This window comes from Hippocampus zosterae, chromosome 6 (assembly GCF_025434085.1).
Source record: "Hippocampus zosterae strain Florida chromosome 6, ASM2543408v3, whole genome shotgun sequence".
In the NCBI taxonomy this organism is placed as follows: domain Eukaryota; kingdom Metazoa; phylum Chordata; class Actinopteri; order Syngnathiformes; family Syngnathidae; genus Hippocampus; species Hippocampus zosterae.
Window position 1 is genome coordinate 349,226 of NC_067456.1, and position 20,886 is coordinate 370,111.

General features: G+C 51.3%; 5 protein-coding genes across 7 annotated transcripts; 4 read left to right on the top strand and 1 right to left on the bottom strand.

Annotated features, from left to right (window-relative positions):
- The first annotated feature begins 59 nt into the window (after positions 1 to 59).
- On the top strand, positions 60 to 4,277 carry LOC127602712 (gastrula zinc finger protein XlCGF8.2DB-like). Its single transcript, XM_052069037.1, has 2 exons — positions 60 to 1,218; positions 1,799 to 4,277. Exons 1-2 carry the CDS (start codon positions 1,050 to 1,052, stop codon positions 2,797 to 2,799), a joined length of 1,170 nt encoding a protein of 389 aa, XP_051924997.1. The 5' UTR covers positions 60 to 1,049; the 3' UTR covers positions 2,800 to 4,277.
- LOC127602732 (transcriptional activator protein Pur-beta) lies at positions 2,934 to 6,477 on the bottom strand. Its single transcript, XM_052069067.1, has one exon. The coding sequence runs from the start codon at positions 6,242 to 6,244 to the stop codon at positions 5,222 to 5,224; it is 1,023 nt and encodes a 340-aa protein (XP_051925027.1). The 5' UTR covers positions 6,245 to 6,477; the 3' UTR covers positions 2,934 to 5,221.
- Positions 6,478 to 7,157: 680 nt separating this feature from the next.
- On the top strand, positions 7,158 to 11,194 carry LOC127602776 (histone H2A.V). Its single transcript, XM_052069123.1, has 5 exons — positions 7,158 to 7,323; positions 8,679 to 8,756; positions 8,916 to 9,029; positions 9,617 to 9,746; positions 10,392 to 11,194. The coding sequence occupies exons 1-5, from the start codon at positions 7,321 to 7,323 to the stop codon at positions 10,451 to 10,453; spliced, it is 387 nt and encodes a 128-aa protein (XP_051925083.1). The 5' UTR covers positions 7,158 to 7,320; the 3' UTR covers positions 10,454 to 11,194.
- Positions 11,195 to 11,818: 624 nt separating this feature from the next.
- rnmt (RNA (guanine-7-) methyltransferase) lies at positions 11,819 to 14,581 on the top strand. Its single transcript, XM_052069049.1, has 4 exons — positions 11,819 to 12,106; positions 12,809 to 13,361; positions 13,889 to 14,244; positions 14,372 to 14,581. The coding sequence occupies exons 1-3, from the start codon at positions 11,889 to 11,891 to the stop codon at positions 14,237 to 14,239; spliced, it is 1,122 nt and encodes a 373-aa protein (XP_051925009.1). The 5' UTR covers positions 11,819 to 11,888; the 3' UTR covers positions 14,240 to 14,244; positions 14,372 to 14,581.
- A 773-nt stretch (positions 14,582 to 15,354) lies between these two features.
- On the top strand, positions 15,355 to 20,788 carry LOC127602636 (uncharacterized). 3 transcript variants are annotated; one of them, XM_052068905.1, is made up of 12 exons: positions 15,355 to 15,438; positions 15,762 to 16,472; positions 16,727 to 16,776; positions 16,885 to 16,959; positions 17,095 to 17,154; positions 17,238 to 17,351; positions 17,422 to 17,481; positions 17,562 to 17,729; positions 18,298 to 18,537; positions 18,615 to 20,208; positions 20,312 to 20,395; positions 20,482 to 20,788. In XM_052068905.1, the coding sequence occupies exons 2-12, from the start codon at positions 16,067 to 16,069 to the stop codon at positions 20,709 to 20,711; spliced, it is 3,081 nt and encodes a 1,026-aa protein (XP_051924865.1). In that variant the 5' UTR covers positions 15,355 to 15,438; positions 15,762 to 16,066; the 3' UTR covers positions 20,712 to 20,788. The 3 variants fall into 3 exon arrangements, with proteins under 3 accessions (XP_051924865.1, XP_051924868.1, XP_051924867.1); XM_052068908.1 differs by having other exon boundaries at positions 17,095 to 17,115; positions 17,313 to 17,351; XM_052068907.1 differs by having other exon boundaries at positions 15,377 to 15,438; positions 16,044 to 16,472.
- Positions 20,789 to 20,886: the final 98 nt, after the last annotated feature.

The following is a 20,886-nucleotide window of genomic DNA, read 5'->3' on the forward strand; positions in this document are numbered from 1 at the left end:
CTCATTGATTCGACTCCCGCTGAAGTGTTTTTGTCCCGCAGACGTCCAACAGCGCGGAGGGAGCTCCGGTGCGGAGAAGCCGTCGAGCTCCAAAGAGGAAACGAAGCGTCCGCGCCGCCTCGTCATTAAGGAGGAAGAGGAGGAGGTTGATGTCAACAACTTTGCACTGACCACCGTCTTGGAGGGGGGTCGTCGTTACGGTCCGGGATCGCCGCCGCACAATTTCTTAGCTCCTCTGTCAGACGGTGACGACGCGGAAAGTCCTTTGAGGAGCGCTGCAGGTGGGGATGGCGCCAACAGACCTTTGACTCACTTTCAAAAGAAGACAACTCTTCGCAACAAGGGAACTTCACACTCGCGTCATCAAAAATTCATCTGCACTGTTTGCGGCAAACAATTGGCTCACCATTCGCTATTCATTATACACACGAGAAAACACACCGGGGAAAAACCCTTTGTTTGCTCAGTTTGTGGTAAAGCTTTCGTTCAAAAGGGCCATCTTGCGCCACACATGTTGACGCACACGGGAGAAAAACCTTTTAGTTGTTCCGTTTGCGGTGTGCGCTTTAGTCAAAAGTGCGGTTTGAATCAACATTTGCGAAGACACAAAAGGAAATAGAACTTTGACAACGGTCCGCTTTTTAAAAAGCGCTCTTCTGAAGAGAAATGTTACATTGTGCTGCACACTACAAATCACTGTTGCCATTGACGCTGTATTAGAACTCGCCGTCACTGTTTTCAGGCGTCGTGGTCCATATAGTTACATAGAAAATGTACAAAAATAGTATCTAACATTTGTACATAGCAAGAGTAATGTGACTGTGAATGTTTTTCTTGTCTATAAAGACGATTTGTATTCTTTGCTTTTGGCTCAATCAGTCAGTGCCGCCGCAAGATGGAGGCTGTTTGACGTACCGTCGTAACAGTACCAGCGATGTACGCCATGGCACCAACGAAGAAGAAAAAGGCGGAAGTTAGAAAAATAGTCGAAAAGCCGCCGCCGCAGCGGCTAACCTAAACGGGGCAGGGAGGGGACAGAAAACATTAAAATGTTGAAAGAGTTGGTGAGGGAGCGACTCATTGCGGCCGCCGAAGAGATCTACGCGCTTTTCCAAACCGCCGTGGCGTCGTACGAGGAGCAACTTTGTCGAGCTAGAGAAGAGAACGCCCGACTACGACGACAACTGGAGGCTGAGCAGGCGGTGCTGCGCGTCCAAGGTCTGTTCGTCACCTGGTTCACATTTTCGACAGCCGCGATGACTTTCCATTAAACACGTTCTCCCGTCGACCACACGCAGATGCATTCGGATCAATACGTTTCGGTGTCTCTCAAATGTACCCGCGTAAAAAGGACGATAACCTTTCAATGCCCAAGAAAAACGAGGTCACCTTGTCGCAAGTTCGGCGGTTTCCTAGACGAGTCCAAATCGTAAATTGCATTTTGGATGATTGTTGTCGTCCGGGCTTTGAAACGACGTTTACGAAGGAGTACCACGAACAGCACTAATCATGAAAAAATGAACATCTGGTTTTATCACGGTCATATAGAATCAAGTATGCTGGTGTTTTACGAAAAAGCTGTGCATATTTTACAGTAGTCACACAAATTACACATTTGTAGCACATTTGGTGAAAAAGTGGTGCACTGGAGGAAAAAAAGCGCTCACTGAGAAAACGTACTTTTTAAAGTCGGACAAAATAATCAAGAGGTTCATTGATTATTAAAATAATTGTTAATTGCGTATCTAATTTGAATAAACGACTTGTACTAAACATTTGACTCATTTATGTCCCGCAGACGGCCCCGCGCAGCTAATGGGCCAAGTGCACCAACAAGAAGTTCCACAGTTTGGGATTTCCCGTGTGGTGCGGTCGCCCTCTTACGTCAAAGGCCAAGCGGCAGGACTGCAGCCCTTCCACGTTAAGGATGAGGAAGGGGAGACTGACGGCAGCCATTTGCCCCCGACCGCCATTTCCGTTAAGAGCGAAGGCGACCGGGAGCCGCCAGAGTCCAATCGCGGCGGCGACGAGGCCGACGGCCACGCCCAAGAGATTTTGACGACGCCCTCGGGACGCCGAGGTGACGGCGCGAACGCCAGCGTCGGCCCCTTCGCTTGCTCAGTTTGCCATCAAATCTTCCCGTGTCAGGGTAGTTTGGAGGTCCATGCGCCGAGCCACGCCGGAGGGAAAGCCTTTCCCTGCTCCGTTTGCGGTAAAAACTTCTCCAAAAAGTCCAACTTGGTGTCGCACGTGAGGATCCACTCGGGGGAGAAACCCTTCAGCTGCTCGGCGTGCGGCAAAGGCTTCGCCCAGAAGATCTCGCTGGTGGCACACGAGAGGACGCACACGGGGGAGAAGCCCTTCGCCTGCCCCGTGTGCGCCAAGTCCTTCTTCCACAAGCCCAACATGGTGGCGCACCGGAAGACGCACGCGGGGGAAAAACCCTACGGCTGCTCCGTTTGCGGCGCCGCCTTCTTCCGCAAGGAGAGCATGGCGTCGCACGCCCGGACGCACACGGGGGAGAAGCCCTTCGTCTGCCCGCTGTGCGGGAAGAGCTTCTCGCACAAGCCCAACATGGTGGCGCACCGGAAGACGCACACGGGGGAGAAAGCCTTCGCTTGCGGCGTTTGCGCCAAGACCTTCACGCACAAGGCCAACGTGGCGCTGCACATGAGGACGCACAGCGGGGAGAAGCCCTTCGCTTGCTCGCTCTGCGGGAAACGCTTCACGCAAAAGGCGCACGTGGAGTCGCACTCGAGGACGCACGCGGGGGAGAAGGCGTCGGCGTGCTCGCTTTGAGGCGAAAGCTTCATTCGCCCCATTTTCTGTGTCTTTTCAAATGTCATTTTACAAAAAAAAACAAACAAAAAAACAAGACGTTTAGAAAGGAGGCGCGACAATGACATGAGTGACAATTGTCTGATGCTTGTTCATTTTCTTTTTTAATATCAACACATCAAAACTTGCAATCGCTCTCAAAATAAAAGGATAAATATCTTCTTACGGCACTCAAAACAAAAACAAGGCAGCAAGAGAGCAGGCATGCAAAAAGAAGAAAAAAATAAGTTGATGGTGGTGGTGGGGTTTTTTTCTTTTTCAGTTGGAGAACAAAAAGGTGACAAACTAGGCCTGACGCCCGCTAAAGTGAGCTGGAGTGCTGCAAGAAAACAAACGGCTATTTGTTCAACTCAAAGGCAAGGTTTCCCAAACTCAAAATGTCCATTCGTGTCGACATTTACGCTCATCAACATGCCACACGACTGCTATGACAATAAGCGGCAAGCCATTAAAAAAAAAAAAAACTCAAAATGTCGCCCAGAATGTTAAAGGATGAGTTTGTAAATATTACAGGTTAAAATATTTGTCTTGTAAAAATGGGGCAACTTTTTTCATCCGATACCCCAAAAAATATCTATATTATAAAATTAGGAAGAGTATTTGTTTTCAAAAAGTCAGCATAATAAAGTTAATGTTTTGATCAGGTTGTGTATAGTACTGTGAACAGAAGTTGTACTATTACAAAGTCATTTTTCCCTTAAAAAATACGGTAAAAAGCTTGTCTGTTATTACAAGAAAAAATAATTGGACGCTTATGGAAATGGTGTCAGAATATTATGGAATAACGTAGAAGTTTGCATCTTTTTTCAGATTCTTTTTTGAAAGCATGTGATGTGTGTGATTATCGATGTGCCGTATTTTGCAAGAAATAGTCCAAAAAACCCCCAAAAAAGTAAAGATACAGGGAAATAGATAGTCCTAAAATTGCAATAAAGTCACCAAACTTTGAGAATGAAATCAGAGCTAATTGTGAATTATGAAAAGTTTGCATTTTTTTAGTTTTACACACATTAGTTGTATTTTTAGAAAAAAAAATCATGTCATCAAATGACAATAGCTGTAATGCATTGTAAAAGTCTGACTTTTTGACCTATTAATGTGGTATTTTGCATTTTTCTTTTTTTTTTGGCGGGGGGTGATGTAATGATAAAACCTACTCTAAGTTTAAGGTTCATCTCCTTTTAGAAATAGGTAGCCAAGTGCAATATGCATTATTACAAGAAAGTATGTCAAGCGGACAAAAAAAGTCAAAAATGTGGTTCCTCGCTGAAAAGCAAATCTAATAGACATGATGTACTTCTGTCAGATCATGGAAATGAATAATAAACAACATACATGACTATGCTATGATAACACCCTGCCAAGACCCAAAGTGGCCCACTGAGCCTTAGTTTGGGAAACCCTGCTCTTTGGAAAATTAAAAAAAAAATAAAATCAAAAAGCAGCTATGACCAAGTCTCATCTCTAATGTTTTTACTTTTTTTTTTTAAATAAGTCACTTTTGAAAATAAAAATCTCACATTTCCGAGATACAATTCAATAAATCTCTTTTGAAAAATAATTTTATGTATCCTTGTATTTTTTTATACTTTAGTACAGCACCCTTGTTTTTGTTTTGTTTTCCCCTCTAAAGCACCGAATTTGACTCAAAAGATCCAACATTCCGATCCAACATTTCCTGCCAATGGGGGGGTGAGCTTGCTTTGTATGATATCATCAGTTGCCATGGAAGTTACACAAACACAAAACCAAAGACGGACCTGGCAACCCCTGGAAATAATTGGGATGTGCCAATGTAAGTCCAAAGTGTGTGCCTGAAACGCGTCCCCCCACATCCATGTTTCCAGGGGCCCAGACACGTCCAAGTCAGGTGAGCTTCCGATTGGCTCTGAACCAGGAAGTGGGACCGCAGCAATTGAAATTAGACGCCTTCCCGCCAGTTTGTTGCTGGTGTGCCACAAACCACAAATCAGATGAGCTCCTTTGATTGGCTCTCGAGTAGAGGTCTCTTTCTGACTGGTCCTCGAGATGGGCTCTTCTGATTGGCTCTCAACCAGGAAGTGGAACCTCTAATCTGTCTTTAGTTATTAAATGTACTAATTTTATATATATATATATATTGCACGCGCACACACAATCAATCGGAGTATCTCATTTAGGACCTGACTACGTGTTCTATATCTCTTACAGCCACGTAACCCCGCCTTCCCCCAGACACTAAATTCTCAGTCATATATTTATATATCTCGTTTAGCTTCCGCTTTGAAAATAGTTCGATTCGTCATGCACGTAATGGCCGCTCTTCTCGTTCTGTATCTCAGTAATACCTGCCTTGTTGTTAGCTTTAGCATCAAAGCAAACAAAAACAGTAATCCGTGGGTCGTCAGTCGTCATCCACGTCTTCACCTTCGGACTCGTCCGCAGCCCGGCGTTCGAAGCCCTTGTCCCGGTGACGCTCCTGGATCTCCTTCATTTCCTCGGCGTAGCGGCTGAAGGCGCCGCCGAACTTGGCCCAGGCCTTGAAGGGGATGGTGATAGAGTTCCTGTAGTTGGGCTTCACCTCGCTCACCCGCAAGAACACGCCGTACTTGTTGGAGCCCACGTCGAAGAAAAAACGCTTCGAGTCCACCATGATGGAGGTGCCCTCCGGGAGTTCGCCGTAGCCCATGGCCCCTCCTGCACCGCCGCCGGCCAGCTCGTCGTCATCGCCGCCGTAGTCGTCGATCAACTTGGCCAAGGCGTCGCGGAACTCTATCAAGCCTTGGGCTGGCAACGCGATGGTCTGTCCGGCCTGCAAGCCGGGCATCCCCCCCGCGCCGACACCGAAGCCCGGGCCTCGGTTGACGGTCTGGCGGATGCGCAGGAAGCGACCCCGTTGATTCTCCTTTAGGTCGAGGTAGTATTTGCGGTTCTCTCGCACCAGGAACTCGCTCTTCAAGGCCCGCCGAGGCCCGCTGTCATCGCCGCCCGCCGACTGGGCGATCTGCTCCGGAGTGCTCGGCCCCAACTGGGCGTAGTGTTCGATAAAATCCCCGAGGTAGTCACGGAATTCGGCCGCCACCGACATGGAGAGGGTCAGCCGACTTTTCGAGCCCCCTGCGCCGACCTCGGCGATTTTGATGAACCGGCCTTTGGCGTTCTGTTTCACGTCAAGGTAGAAGCGTTTGTTCTGAATGTCCAGCCTCTTCGAAGCCAGCTCCTGCGTCTCGGGCTCCCGCTGGTAATGCTGGAAGCCGCCGCTTCCTCCCCCACCTCCTCCTCCTCCTCCGCCGCCGCTGCCTCCACGCTCACTTCCACTGTCCCCATCCGCCATCTTCGCCACCAGCAGCCCGTGTCTACGTATCTTTGACCCACGCCCGCTTTGCTCGCCGAGGAAAGAAACCGAACCCGGATACGGGATGCTCATTGGTCGTCAATGTTGCCAATCTGCGTATTCGCCGAATTTCTGCCTTTTTATTTGCCGAGTTTATTGTCTGTCAGGTAGAATATCAACGCCCTCCTTGGTGACGTGTTACCTTATTTTGCATTGACAGTTGAAAAGTCGTGCCGAGTACAACGTTTTTTTCCCAATTTATCAGTGTTTCTAGCTAACAGCTGTATACTCGAAGAGGTTTAATACCGATGCGTGATATACAAAACCTCGATGTCCTACATCTTTTATACAGCTTTGAGAAAGGATGCCCCAGGAAAGGATACCCCAGGAAGGACACTCCGCGATAAGTCCCGCCTACTTGGCGAGGAAGTACAGTAATCGGACAGTGGATGCTTATCGGTCGCCCCGGTTGCCAATCCAAACGCATTTCCTCAATCATGCGAGGCTATTCGCCAGTTCACTTGTCCGTCAAGTGTAATTTAAACGCCCTCGTCGGTTGACGCGCTTTCTCGTATTTGCAGTTAGAAACGGCAACATCCTCAAGTCGTGTTATTGCTACAAGAAGGCGTTTTTGATCGGTAATCGACATTTGTAGCTGACCGCTAAACCTGTCAATAAGATACATGTGTGATTTTCACAGCAACGATGTCCTTTTGACCTATTTTGTATCGAATTGGGAAGGGATGGCCCTTGAAAGGACTCTCGATCGGCCATTTGAGCAAAAGACAGCAGAACCTGAACGTCGATTAGTCGCCAGGTTTGCCAGTCTGAAACTGGATTAAATCCTCAGATTCTATTCGCCGAAATTACTGCCCTTCAAGTGGAATGTCAACGCCCCCGGAAGTATACTCGATTCCGGCGGTTGCGTGCGCAAAAGGCAGGCGCGATATAATCTCCGGTTGGGGGATGGGTGGACCTTGCAAGCCGTGCGTTTATTGGTCAATGCGAAGATTCGAAGGAACAACGCGCAATCTGATTGGACGCCAGGCCTCCCATCACGGCTTTCACAAAAAAAGACTTGCGAAAAGGGGCTTTGTTGTTTCTTTGCGCTCGGAAACCCAAATTATTTGCTCGCTACTCAGTTCTTCAATCAAATCAAGAGGAGGAAAATGGTATGTACGCGTCTATTGTATTGCAAGCTTGCGGTGGGTCGGGGTGTACTCATCAAAAGGGAAAAAAACAAACTAAGATATTTGTCATAACTAGAAAGAAAGCGCCGCGTGGAATCACAAGGTGTTTGGCTAACTGTCACTGCTAAAGCGTTAGCATTAACGGAGGGACCACAAGTACGAGTTAATTTCATTTTCCAGGCACACTTCTATCTTTTAAGCGACAGTTTTTGTAAGCGGTTAGCAAGTGAAACTATGCTCCCGCAATTATCAAATTGCACCCAAAGTGGTATCTCAATAGTTTCGAAATGAGATGCGAGTTTTTTTCCGACATTATTTGTGATTCATCCTTTCAGTCTTTGCTGAAACGCGTGATATATTTCCAAATATTATTTTCTTGCACGATTTGGTTGTATTTTTCCATTTGTTAAACGTTTTTGTCGTGACAAAAAAATAAGTTCAAAGTTTGTTTATATTTTTATGATTAGTCGTGTGTTTCCCTCCTAATATCTAGTTTCTTTTTAAATATTGATATTTTATCTGTCTTTAAATGCTCTTCTATGCATTAGATCTATTATTTTTGTGGGACCAAAATAATTGTATTTTTTGCATCGGTGGTGGTTCGTTTGCAATGAGCGCCAACTCGCCAGCGAGCGTTATTTTTTTTGCCGCGAATCGCGCGAGAACTCCCAAGTGCAACTTGTGCGCGGATGCAAATGTACCGGCTCGTGGCTCGAGCGGTCATGTCCAAAGTGCTGCCTTACTCCTTCGCCTCGTGTTTCGCGTCTTTATTGAAGAATTCAACAGTTACGCCCTTGACAAATTTCGATGGAGTCTATTGTGAAACAACAACAACAACAAAAATGCGGGGGGATGGGGGGGGGGTAAGGATGAAGCGGGAGCTTAATCATAAAAAGAGGTGGTTGAGGTTAGAATTCTGAAAAGTTCAACCTAGTTCTGGGTGATATAAAATAAAATATTAGCCATTTTATATCACAATAACGATATCCCACAATATAGTTTCGGTTATTCAGTTATATATCTAAAAGAAAATAGGTAACACTATGACTGCTTATGCTGCTGCAAGTAATGGCTGCTTTCTATTGGCTGTCGGATGGTCACCTGCCGTCAACCCCGTGACACGTTTTGGCGCCCGTTTGTCCAAACGGTATTCACGAAGGGGACGGTGAGCTCGTTTTGAAATCGGGTGATGTGGTTGGTACATATCATTGGGACCAACCGGCCGTACTTGATCTGGGGATTGGCGTTTTTGGGTGCTCAGATACCGCGACAAACGCAAAGACGTTGCTGAAGAAGAAAATGGCGATGACATTGTGAGCTTGTATTGCTGCCCGCAGGCTGGCGGCAAGGCAGGAAAAGACAGCGGCAAGGCCAAGGCCAAGGCGGTGTCTCGCTCGCAGAGGGCCGGCCTACAGGTAAGGGAGGGAGCGCCGTCGCACCCAAGACCCACACATAAACCGTACAGCGTCACAGCAGAGATTTTACGCCTCGTACTGTCTGTGTGTGTGTACACAGCATTTGAAGTCCTACTGATATTTAATTCAATGTGTTTTTTTCCCCCTCCGCCTCTTCAGTTCCCAGTCGGACGTATTCACCGACACTTGAAGACTCGCACCACCAGCCACGGTCGCGTCGGCGCCACTGCCGCCGTGTACAGCGCCGCCATTCTAGAGTACCTCACCGCTGAAGTGAGCGTCGTCCTTATTAAGGGGGGGGTCTTGTATACTTGTTCTCTCACTCGTGTATCACGGTGTCTTCTTGTGCTTGTATGTGTTCTTATGGTTGTGTGTGTGTCGCAGTGTGTTTTGTGAGTGTTTTTGCATTCTTGTGTGGATGTTTGTGGGTATTTTTTCGTGTGTGTTCTTGTGGGTATTTGAGTGCTCGGATGGAGAAAAAAAAAGGACTATTACTTTTTTTATTTTGCCAGGTGGTTGCGTGAAATGAAACCATCTGTGTCCGCATATATTTTTAAGGAGGCTACTTCCCAAAAAGGGGCGGGGCCTTTTTTCCAGACTGCTGTGAAAAATGTACCGGGATCCGGATGATTTAATTTCATGCAACCTCCTGACGAAATAAAATTGAAAAAAGTTGTGATTCTTGCATTTACTCAATTTTCATGTGGTTGCACAAAGTGGAATCATCTGTGTCCAGATACATATTTTTAAGTAGGCACCCAAAAAAAAAAAACCCACATTTTTTTAGACTGCTAAAAAGAATACATTGGGGTCCGTTTTCTATCGTGTGTTTTAACGGTTCAGTTTTGTGAGATGTTCAGGTCCTGGAGTTGGCGGGCAACGCGTCCAAAGACTTGAAGGTGAAGCGTATCACCCCTCGCCACTTGCAGTTGGCCATCCGTGGAGACGAGGAATTGGACTCCCTCATCAAGGCCACCATTGCCGGCGGAGGTGAGTCGCACGCGCACCAAATTGTGACATTTTCCCGAAGCGCGGCCCCCACAATCGCCTTTCAAAATCACACCTGCCACCAGCAGAAAAGCTGTTTGCTTTCTGTACTTTATATATTATTTCTTCGTCTCGGCTCAAAGTTGCTCTGCACTGCTGGTCATGGCTGTAAAGCTTTGAGTGGCGATTTTTGGCGCCCCCTACTGATGACACTCGTGGACACCCTATTTATGTCCCGTGATCCTTCGCTTATCACGGTCAATTGGGTCCCCGGGGACCCGGCAGCCAGAAGTGAAAAACCGCAAAGGAGGGTTTGCTCCCATTTCTTAAATGGAGTAACTAATACACCTTTCATTGAGGTTTTTTTTGGCCGCCATCTCTAAAGTGAAACGGTTTGATCCGAGGCACTCATCTTTTAACCCCAAAAATGAAAACCGGTTTTCTGATTCAAATGGGTGTTAGCTGCACCCCCCCCCCAAAAAAAAAACATATATATGGATGTATGCGGCACGCTCTTTCAAAATTGTAAAATTGTCCTGAAATATACTTCAAATGATTGCAATTGTTTTCAACGCTTGCAAATTGTCGGTCTGGCGTCACATTGCGTCAAAATGTGCAGTCTGACCATTTGTGTTTGCGCTGCTCCAGGTGTCATCCCGCACATCCACAAATCTCTCATCGGGAAGAAGGGCCAGCAGAAGACGGTGTAGACGGCCCACCGCCCACCTCCAACCACACTTTTCTGGCCTTCCATAACCAGACCAGAGCTTTTTTATTTCTTATTTTTTTGGGGGGTCATTATGATGAGGATGTGGATGACGATAGCAAGCCAAGGGTGATTGTTTAGCATTTGTGTTGTTATACCTCCCCACTTAACTAGAATCACTTAACGACTTGAAAAATAATAATAAAGAATTGTATGCATCGTGTGGTTAGAATGCTTGACAATGTCAAAACGGCGACAGTGAATTTGTTTGATCGGCCCGTTCTATGTTTTATACTGAAATTGTTAAAAGCGTTTTGTTTTTATATGATCTGTTTTGTGGTTATTTCCTTTTGAAGATGGAGCATGCGTGATATTTTCGAACGACGGCCAAAAAAAAAAAATGTGCAACGGTGCTTTGGAAGTGCACGTGGTATTAGCTTTGATGCTCTTATTTTTTTGTCATTGAAAAGAAAAAAAATGATCACAAATGCTTACGTGATTTTTAAACTTGAACAATTTGAGGCGGCACATCACTACATATGTACACATTAGAAGTCGCTCCATTTACCGAACCTCAGCAGGGCTTTGACACTCAAATGTACTGTCCGTGTGTACGCGTGCGCACAACTTGAAGTGAATGCCATGACATTCTTGTAATGAGCAACATCAGAACCTTTTTTTTCTTAAAGCTGTGTTTGAGAGTGCGGGTGTGTTTTGGTCTGAATAAAACACCCTTTGTATGCGATCCATGGACTCGAGATGGCTGTCCCTGTCTAGTCATGAGCGGTTCGGAAATGGTCAAATTGTCATTCTGTTTGAAACCGTATCCAGCATCTGAGAGTAGCGTTTCAAGATTTCATCAGGAGATATGAAGCATCGAGTTCTGAACCTTGAGCTGAAAGCAAGGCCTTAGTGCACAAGTGTCGAGGGCCGCCGTCCTGCCCGTTTGCGGCAACACACCTGATTATCAGGATCATCAGGACCACTTCCTATGGAGCTCGCTGATGAGCTGATCATTTGGATCTGGTGTGTTGCAGCAGGCAGAGATGGAAATCATGTAGGAGGACCAGACTTTGACACCTGTGCCCGAGTGCTTCAGCCTTCCTTGTGCCCAGCGCGAGTATTCGGTGCGTTTGATGGTTTCCCAATCTAAAACAGCAACGGGAAAAGAAATGAAATTGGCATTGCAATGCAATTGCGCACGCGCCGTCGGTACACGCAGCCTCGCCGGAAACTAAAAGGAGGTCCGAGGCGATCATTTATCCGTCGAAGACCACAGTCAGCACTTTATTTTTATTTATGCTAAATTTTGAACTGAACTAATTTTCGCGAAAAGTAAAATCGGAAAGGAATCCATTTTAACCCCGGAAGTGAATGCTTTCAGGGCGGAAACGGTCTCCCGCGCATGCGCCTCATCGACATACACAAGCGCAACAAACATGGACGCTCTTGGCGACGGCACAAAGGAGAAGAGCACGATACTGAAGAGAAGAGCTGACGAGGACGATGAGCCCACCGCAAAAAGGCGTCCGGGAGTCGAGGTCGACCACAACACAAACGTGGCCGACCACTACAACCGGCTTCAGGAGGCCGGACTGACCGCGCGTAGCCAAAGCCGCATCTTCTACATGCGGAACTTCAACAACTGGTTGAAGAGGTGGGCACGTTCTTTTCTACCGGTCACTGTTATTCTCTCAGATAGTAACCCGACACCGTGTGTGAGCAGAGTTGGGGAGGGGAGACAAACCCTGGACTCAAGTAAGAAAAATATTACTTTAGAACCGTACGAGTTATCTTCCAAATAACTACTTAAGTAGGGGTGGGGAGGAGACGCTATGTTGGTTCGGCGGGGTCAGTCACGTGACAGCGCTCAAGCCACACCTTCTCTGCGACAATGAAAACAAACGGGAGCTCTTGACGTGACGGCGGAGAACGGCCGAAGCGACGCCGCAAGCAAGAACGGGAAAGACCTCCACCTCCACCCGCAGAGCTTCGCCAATGAGCGTCCTCGGGTCCCCCTTCTGTTCCAAGAAAAGCCCGTGTCGCGCGACGCGCCGCCTGACCCCGTCGAAGCGTTTTTGGCAGCCATCAAATTCGAAGTTTACGATTCTCTGCGGGAAAAAAAATAATCTAGTCAATCCGTTTGAACCCGAATTGTCTTTGTCATGCGTTCGATGAAGGACGTGGTCTGCAAGTCATTCTGCTTTCATTTAGGTCGAAGAGCTTTTTGTTTTGAACGAAGCAGCCGATGGATTGAAATTTTCTTTTGCCGGGTATGAGAACATGCGTTGGGCTAAAAAGGAAAAAAAAAAACCCAAAACGATTCCATATGCTCCGAACCCCGTCGATCTGTCCTCAGCGTCCTCATCGGCGAGACGGTGGAGAGGTTGCGCGACGCCGGCCACCGGCGCCTGTCGGTGCTGGACCTGGGCTGCGGCAAGGGCGGCGACCTGCTCAAGTGGCGCAAGGGCGGCATCGGCCACCTGGTGTGCGCCGACATCGCCGGCGTGTCGGTGGAGCAGTGTCGCAGTCGCTACGAGCACATGCGGAGGAGGGGCCGCGGCGACCAGGGCATGTTCAGCGCCCAGTTCATCACGGCCGACTGCACCAAAGAGCTCCTGGCCGACAAGTTGGAGCGCCCCGACCTGCGCTTCGACATCTGCAGCTGCCAGTTCGTGTACCACTACTCGTTCGAGAGCCGGGCCAAGGCCGACACCATGCTGAGGAACGCCTGCGAGCGCCTCAAGCCCGGCGGCTACTTCATCGGAACCACGCCCGACGCCTACGAGCTGGTCAAGCGGCTGGAGGCGTCCGACTCGCTCTCCTTCGGCAACGACGTCTTCCGGGTGACTTTCCGGACCAGGGGCGACTACCCGCTCTTCGGATGCCAGTACCACTTCAACCTGGAGCAGGTGAGGCGCTCTCTTGACGGCCTTTCCCCCCGCACGCCTTTGGGGTGCCAAGAAACCATGGAGGCGAGCGGCGGGAGCGAATCTTCGGCGCCCTCGGCAAAGTTCCTTTTTTACTTTCGCGCTTCTTTCATGCTTCGCGAGCCTCCCGTCCGACAATTCCGATCGCCGGTGGATCGAAAAAAAGAATTCTGGCGACACATTGCAAGATATCCTTTATTTGTCCCACACTGGGGGAATTTACAGCCTCCAGCAGCAAGAATGTGGGTAGAAAGAAGAAAAAAAACACTGTTCAATTAATTAGTTAATTAATCCGCTAATTAATTAATTAGTTAGTTAATTGATTGATTAATTAATTACTTGTAGAGGGGAAGGAAAAAAAACCCCAAAAACGAGGGACTCTGGAAGCGATTTTTGAAAAGCTCCAGTATCAGTGGATGAAATGGGCGGGGCCCCGCTCCGCGCTGGTTCTCCCTTTTGACTCCGGATGGCAATCGGGACTTGTAACTTCTTTTTCCGCCGCACGTTAGGTGGTGGACGTGCCGGAGTTCCTGGTCTACTTCCCTCTGCTGACGCGTATGGCCTCACGTTACGGCATGCGCCTGGTGAGCAAGCAGCGCTTCGGCGAGTTCTACAGGGACAAGGTCAAGTTGAGTCACCACCGCGATCTGCTGATGAAAATGGCCTCGCTGGAGGAGTTCCCGGCCCGGGACGGCGGGCGTCTCACCGCCCAGGACGAGGACGAGTACCGCCACGCCCGCGAGCACCGCGAGCGGGCGGGCGCCGCCGCCACCGCCGGGATCCCTCTGGGTACGCTCAGCAGGTCCGAGTGGGAAGCCACCAGCATCTACCTGGTCTTCGTCTTCCAGAAGATGTCCTGACTGAGGTAACGCGCACGAAACCCGCAAGTGCGTATTTTGCGCGCACGTGGTATCGATACGGTGGCCGCGATGACAATTTGATTTGTTTCCCCTTGGCGTCATCCCTTTTTTAATCGAATCGATCTTCCTCAGCGCTGCTGCTTTGGGCCACCTTCGCTTCCAAAGGAACGGCGACTGCTGCTAAATGGACAATCTTTGGCGGACATATTGTGAAAGAGGGACTCTGAATTTTTGTTTCTTCTTTTTTTCTGTCGTAAATAAAATAGTTGGGACTGTGGCGTCCCGCGTCCATCTATCAAGTGTAAAATTATAACACCAAATAAATGTTTTGTTGAACTGAAATTTGTCTTTTTCTTGTCCTTCAACCAACAGCGGCGTCACAATTGGACTCGTTTACATAATTACACCTCCCACATGCAATTTTGAGGAGCAGGGAAAGCTCGATCAAGATTACTGTTATTCAAAAAATGCTTTTGTTTATGCAGCCCAAGTAAAAATAAACTTTGTTCTTAATGCCATCCTTATATTGGGGGGGGGGTCGCCTAATGAAGCGTTGACAACAGTAACGTCGATGCAACGGCTGCCTTGTTGTTTTTTCTAAGCAACTAGTAGCTATGTCAAGTTTTTTCAAGAAATGCTCATGATGCCCTGATTTATTTTTTCAATGCCCCCCCACCCCCTCTCAATTCCAGCCTGACGGCGAGTCCGTCGAGGGGGCCCGTGAGGCCGATCTTTAGACCGGTCCAGGCACTTCTCCCGCCCGGCCTCCAGGGGGCAATAGAACCCATCTTACGTCACGCGCGTCCTCGTCCTCCTCCTCCTCAGGGGTCTTGGGTGGGGGGGCGAGCCCCTCCCGTCATCAATACATTAGAGAGCGTCCCAAGAAAACAACACCAAGGCACAGAAAGCCCAAATGCCGCGTGGCTTCTCAACTGGCTGTCACTTTGTCTCAAGTTGGTCTCACGGAAAGAAAAAAACATTTACCCTGACATGAAAGCGTGACTTCAAATCTTAACATTGGCCTTAACCCACAATCCAAATGGGAAAGCAGACCTTAAACCAGAGTTGAAAATCTAATAATTCTTGTTTGAATTCCTAAAGCCGGCTTTGAACCGGAAGCGTTATTAATCGTTTCCGGTTTCCGGGAACGACAAACATTAGATCCCGCGAGCAGCATTGCTTCCGGTGCCTGGTGTCGGGTATGTTGCGTTTCTCACCAATTTGCTTCTTAAGTCACATCAAAAGTTTTCGTCTACGAGCACGTTGATCAATTTTCAAGTTGTTGGGCAAGTAGACTTCGCCGCCGAACGCGAGCGAACAAGCTAACGAACGCAAAGAAGCCCGGCATCGAATCCGGGTTGAAATCCCAATTTCGAAGGCGACTTTTTGGATCAAACAGCCTCGACGCGTGACAATAGAGCAGACGATTATTCAAAAGAAGTCAAGCCAAGAAGAGCTTTCTTGTCAAATGCGCTGTTTGTGCCACATACAGCACAGATGAAATTTCTTTCCTCTCGACCAGACAACAAGAGGAGCCGCTGCGGGCGCCAGCGCCGCCATCAAAAGAACAGTGAACATCAAATGACAAAATGATACGACACAACGCATAAGACACGGGCATTTTCCTGCGTCCACTTTGTTGTTTGAAGCAGATGTGATCCCCCCCCCCCTTTTTCCTCCACGCTCACCGGGATGGCTGATGATTCTGGTCGACTTTGCTTTTGATCCTGTTTTTCGGGGAAGGAACGAACGTGCCTTCGGTGTAGCACGAGCTCATTCCGGTCATTTCCGTCTGGTCTCCAAGGATAGCGGGAGCCACCGGAGACAATGGACCACACGGCAGCCAATAAGAGTCAGGTATGGTCGAGCCAGGAGGACTGGTCGGCGATCTCCATGCAGAGCCCCCTCTTCAACACGCCGTCCGGCCGGGACCCGTCGCCGCCCTACGGCCACCCGCAGACGCCCGGCGACGGCTTCATGCCCACGTTGGCGTGCGCGTCGCACGTCCACTGCCACGTGTCGCCCGCCTCGCTCTTCGCCAGCGTCGGCTTTGACCCGCCGCAGGCTGCCCATCAAGCACACGCGCCGCCACCCCCCTCTGCGCGGCCCTCCTTTCAGTCTCCCTCATCGCTGGGCTCTTTTCAGAGCATCAACCAGGTGTCTGCCACTCACAGCCAAACCTCGTCGGCGCCCCCTGTGGCATCTCAGTGGATAGACCCGACGCCGTGTCGCGGTAATGTGACACTTTGTGTGTTTTGAATATAACAGAGCATATGCGTGTCTCTCCTTATTAGTCCATTCATGGATTAAACACTGGTTGTGAATTTTGGTGAAGAAATGACGTTTTAAAAATTGCATCTCCAATGAATTATTCATAATTTCGGGGGGGGGGGGGTTGTTGTGCTCAAGTCACGACATAATTACAGAGTAGATTGCTTTCGAAAAGAGGGGATGTGAAACGGCTTCATCCATTTTGTCCCCCCGCAGCCTCGAATGAGTCTGCTCACGCCGACAACAATGTTGCCCTTCCAATAGCGGTGAGGAAAATGGCCGCCCTTTACCGTCATGGCAGCACTCGGATTGCGGCCAATTCATCAAAGTTGCTTCTCTCTCTCTTTTATTTTTTTTTTCCTTCTCCTTTTAAGGGGCTGACAACGCGCTCCATGATTTTACATCAGCGCTCGCTCTTACTCAAGCAGCTGTCAGAGTTGGAGAAACTGGTGAGTGTGGCGCGTGCCCGTGCGGGCTCGGGCTGAAGAGTTCATCGAATTTTGGGATGGATTTTTCCAAATCGGGATCTGCTGTCAAAGATTCTCTGCAAATTGGTCTAACTGGCGTCGTCTCTTCCCATCCAGCTGGAATCGTTGCCTCCGGAGGACGACGTCTGCGTGAAGCCGCCCCTCTCGGCCCCCCAGGCAAATAAACGTTGATTTCATTGGCAAATGTCCCACGCGGGCATGCGGAACGATGTCTGAGTGTCGTCTCCGCGTCTCTTCAGTCGCCTCTGACCGCGAGCCCGTCGCCGCCGTGTCAAAGCGAGGCGGCGCACAAAATGGAGGCGCCTCCGGAGGACGACGACGTCTGCGTGAAGCCGCCCCTTTCGGCCCCCCAGGCAAATAAACGTTGATTTCATTGCCGAGTGTCCACGCGCGTGGAATGATGTCTCAATGTCGTCCCTGCAGTCGCCTCTGTCCGCGGGCCAGTCGCCGCCGTGTCAAAGCGAGGCGCCGCACAAAATTGAGGTGCGTTGTCCATCGGCATGTGCACGTTGTGATTCCGCGCTCACGTTCCGAGGCTTTGCTGTCTTTTTTTTTTGGGTCAGCCGGAGTGGTACGCGTCTTCAGACGGCGGGTCGCCGCCACCGCCGCCGACGCCACTGAAAGCGGCGCCCTCGGACAGCGAGCGTGGCGAAAAGCCAGCATGCGGTGGCGAGCGTGCCGACGACGACGACGACTTGACGGAAGACTCTGCATGCGATCCGGCGGACTCTGTAAGATGACACGTTGCACGCGTTTGTTCATTTTTGGACGCGCCGGTTGCGAATATTTCCGTTGCGTCGTCGCGCTCCACTAAGGTGGACACGTTGCGCAGTCTTACTATTTTTTTTTCGACATGATTTATTCACTTTACAGCAGGAACGACGCATTTTGTGGAAGTGACTTTAAACTCTTGTGCGTTGAGATGAAAAGTTTGGAGTGACGATCAGAAACAAAATGATGACGGTTAGCGCTTTTAGCGCAATCATACAAAATAATGGAAGCAAAAATGGCAGATGCAAACGGGCTCCGAAAAAAAAGCAGACATACGGTGGCTACCTCAGCTTGTGTCCTCTACTCTTTGTATTGCGTCGACATATTTTATTTATCCTCTGCCAAGAATCACCTTGATTCTTGCACCTTAGTTCCGATTTTGTTTTTTGCTGGCTTTTAATTGGGGTGGGGCCCAACCAATATGGATTCTTTTTTGCTTGTTTCCATTCCTTTGACCGGGGGCCCCGCGGGCCCCCGCGAAGGAATCGCATCAACGGGCCTTTGTACCGGACCGTCATCTTTCCCCAGGACGGCCGCTCTCCCGACTCGTCGGACCGCGGCTCCGCTTTCGTACCGAGCGACGACGGCGACGTGTCTGACGCTCTGTCGGACGCGGGAGAAGACCTCGGCCGCCGCTCGCGCGGATCCCCCCGCGGATCCCCCCGCGGCCCCGCCATGTCCCTGCGCAGCAGGAACAAGGCCGACGCGTCCCCCGACGCCCGGACGCCGGACGCCGAGACGGAGTGGAGCCGCTTGAAGAACGTCAAGGTGGGGGCTGCTTTCAAATGCCTTCAAATCGCGGAGCCCTTCTCGTGGGACGCTTCTTGGCCGCTTTTCCCATGCAGGTGCACGCCATGAAGCAAGGCCAGCAGAGCCGCCAGCGCGTTTCCCGGCGCAACCACTGCCCGTTTTGCTCCGTGGCCGTCATCAAGATGTCCCGGCACCTGCAGCGCTGGCACGGCCACAAGGAGCAAGTGGCGGCCGCCCTGCGCTTCCCCAAAGGCTCGCGCGAGCGGCAGCGGCTGTGGAACCGCCTCATCAACGAGGGCAACTACGCGCACAACCGCCGGGTGCTGAGCACCGGCAAGGGCCAGCTGGCGGCGCGCAAGAGGCCCCCCGAGCCGGGCCGGGCGCAGGACTTCCTGCACTGCCTCTACTGCCGGGGCCTGTACATGAAGAAGAACGTGGCCTGCCACATGAAGCGCTGTCCCGAACGGCGGCGCAGGAAGAAGGAGGGCCAGGCCGGCGCGGGCAAGGAGCGCGTGGAAACCCGCTGCGCCCTGGAGGCGGCGGGCCGCACGGCCATCGGCGCCGGCCTGCGCGCCGTCCTCTCGCAGATGATCTACGACGACGCCACGCGCCTCATCATCAGCGAGCCCGTCCTGCTGGCCTACGGCGAGGACATGTTGGCGCGCCACGGCGCCGACGACAGGCGGCGCGAGTACTTGCGGCAGAGCCTGCGGCAGATGGCTCGGCTGGTCATGGAGGCCTGGAAGCGCACGCCGCTCCGGCGGCTGGAGGACTTCTTCCTGCCCGACAACTTCCCGCACGTGGCGGCCGCCGTCAACGTCCTGGCCGGCTACGACCCGGCCGCCCGCACCTACGCCGCCCCCTCGCTGGCCATCAAGCTGGGCTACTCCCTGCAGAAGGTGTGCCGCCTGGTCCAGGAGAGGGCGCTGGAGCGCGGCGACTTCGCCCTGGCCGAGGCGGCCAAGAACTTCCTGCTGGTCTACAGGAAGCGCTGGGCCAAGACCGTCTCCTCGGACGCCCTGTCGGTCCTGCGCGGGAGCAAAAGGAGCTGCGGGGAGGAGGCGCCGGACGCCCGCGACGTGCGGAGGCTCCACCTGCACGCCGAGAAAGTCCACCTCCTCGCCGAGGAGAAACTGGGCCGGGAGCCCGCCGCCGAAAGCTACGACGCGCTGGCCAGGGCCCTCCTGGCCCGAATGGTTCTGTTCAACAGGAGACGCAGCAGCGAGGTGTCCTCCTTGCCGCTCGCCGCCTTGAAGTCGATCAAGAAGCCCGACGCGGGGGAGCCCTCGCACCTGTTGCTGTCCGAGCTGGAGAGGGGCATGTGCCGAGTCTTCAGCAGGATGGAGATCCGCTCGGCTTGCGGCCGCATGGTCCCCGTCCTGCTCAAGGCCTCTTTCCTGCCCTCGCTGGAGCTCCTGGCGCGGGTCCGCGAGGCTTGCGGCGTCCCCGCCCGGAACCCTTTCCTCTTCGGGCGCCTGCGCGCGCTCAGCGCCTACCGCGGCTCCGTCTGCGTGCAGACCTTGGTCAAGGAGGCCGCGCTGCGAAAGCCCGAGGCGCTGACGTCGGCCGGCGTTCGCAAGCGCCACGCCGCCGCCTTGCAGCTCCTCAGCCTGGAACCCGCCGAGAGGGAGCTGGTCCTGGGGCCCGACAAGCGAGCCGAGAGCCTTCGGGGCGACGTCCACCCGGGAGGTGAGGGATTAGTCACCCGTCCTTCTTCTTTCCTCGCAATCTTTTCCTTTATTTGCGTACATTTGGATGTCCCATTCACATCCTCAACGATCTTTCTTTTCAGGCGCCAGGCAGCCCGCCAAGTCTGTCGGCGATTTGTCCGGGACGCACTCGACCAAACCCGCGGCGGCCCGGCGGGCGCCAAAAGGTAAACCGCAAGTCGGCGCGCGATGGCTTTTGCCCGCGTCCCGAGCAAGCTTCAAAGCGTCGCCTCGCCCTTTGTGTCAAATTCAGTCGGCTCGCCGGCCGGCAAGCAGAAGTGGAGCGACGGCGAGGTCGCCGCCGTGGAGAGACACATGATGGCCCTCATCCGAGACCACAAGGTGCCGCAAAAGCTGGACTGTCTGCGGTGCCTGGAGGCCGAGCCGCGGGCCCTGAGCACGCGCTCCTGGAAGGGCATCAAGGACTACGTGAGGAACCGGATCACCGCCCTCAAAAGACAAGGCAAGCCCCCCAAGCGCTGATGCCCCCCCTGGAGTCGTTTCGCAGCCTCATCTTTGCTTTTCCAGCTGTAATTCTTGATAAATAGTTCCAGGCCTTGCCTATTGTCTCACATTGTCATTTTCCTGCCGAGTGTCGCTAGCTTGCAAAAATTCCACTCGAGTAGCGAAAACCCCCAACAACAACAAAGTGCCCCCT

What these genes read in the sequence shown, in the direction of transcription:
- LOC127602712 (XM_052069037.1), top strand. Translation starts at nt 1,050, where the DNA reads ATGTTGAAAGAGTTGGTGAGGGAGCGACTCATTGCGGCCGCCGAAGAG. An exon ending in GGCGGTGCTGCGCGTCCAAG is followed by an intron (nt 1,219 to 1,798) that starts GTCTGTTCGTCA and finishes TATGTCCCGCAG; the next exon opens with ACGGCCCCGCGCAGCTAATG.
- LOC127602732 (XM_052069067.1), bottom strand. Translation starts at nt 6,244, where the DNA reads ATGAGCATCCCGTATCCGGGTTCGGTTTCTTTCCTCGGCGAGCAAAGC.
- LOC127602776 (XM_052069123.1), top strand. An exon ending in CGCAGAGGGCCGGCCTACAG is followed by an intron (nt 8,757 to 8,915) that starts GTAAGGGAGGGA and finishes CCGCCTCTTCAG; the next exon opens with TTCCCAGTCGGACGTATTCA. An exon ending in TAGAGTACCTCACCGCTGAA is followed by an intron (nt 9,030 to 9,616) that starts GTGAGCGTCGTC and finishes TGAGATGTTCAG; the next exon opens with GTCCTGGAGTTGGCGGGCAA.
- rnmt (XM_052069049.1), top strand. Translation starts at nt 11,889, where the DNA reads ATGGACGCTCTTGGCGACGGCACAAAGGAGAAGAGCACGATACTGAAG. An exon ending in TTCAACAACTGGTTGAAGAG is followed by an intron (nt 12,107 to 12,808) that starts GTGGGCACGTTC and finishes ATCTGTCCTCAG; the next exon opens with CGTCCTCATCGGCGAGACGG. An exon ending in ACCACTTCAACCTGGAGCAG is followed by an intron (nt 13,362 to 13,888) that starts GTGAGGCGCTCT and finishes GCCGCACGTTAG; the next exon opens with GTGGTGGACGTGCCGGAGTT.
- LOC127602636 (XM_052068905.1), top strand. Translation starts at nt 16,067, where the DNA reads ATGGACCACACGGCAGCCAATAAGAGTCAGGTATGGTCGAGCCAGGAG. An exon ending in TGTCAGAGTTGGAGAAACTG is followed by an intron (nt 16,960 to 17,094) that starts GTGAGTGTGGCG and finishes CTTCCCATCCAG; the next exon opens with CTGGAATCGTTGCCTCCGGA. An exon ending in GGGCGACGTCCACCCGGGAG is followed by an intron (nt 20,209 to 20,311) that starts GTGAGGGATTAG and finishes CTTTCTTTTCAG; the next exon opens with GCGCCAGGCAGCCCGCCAAG.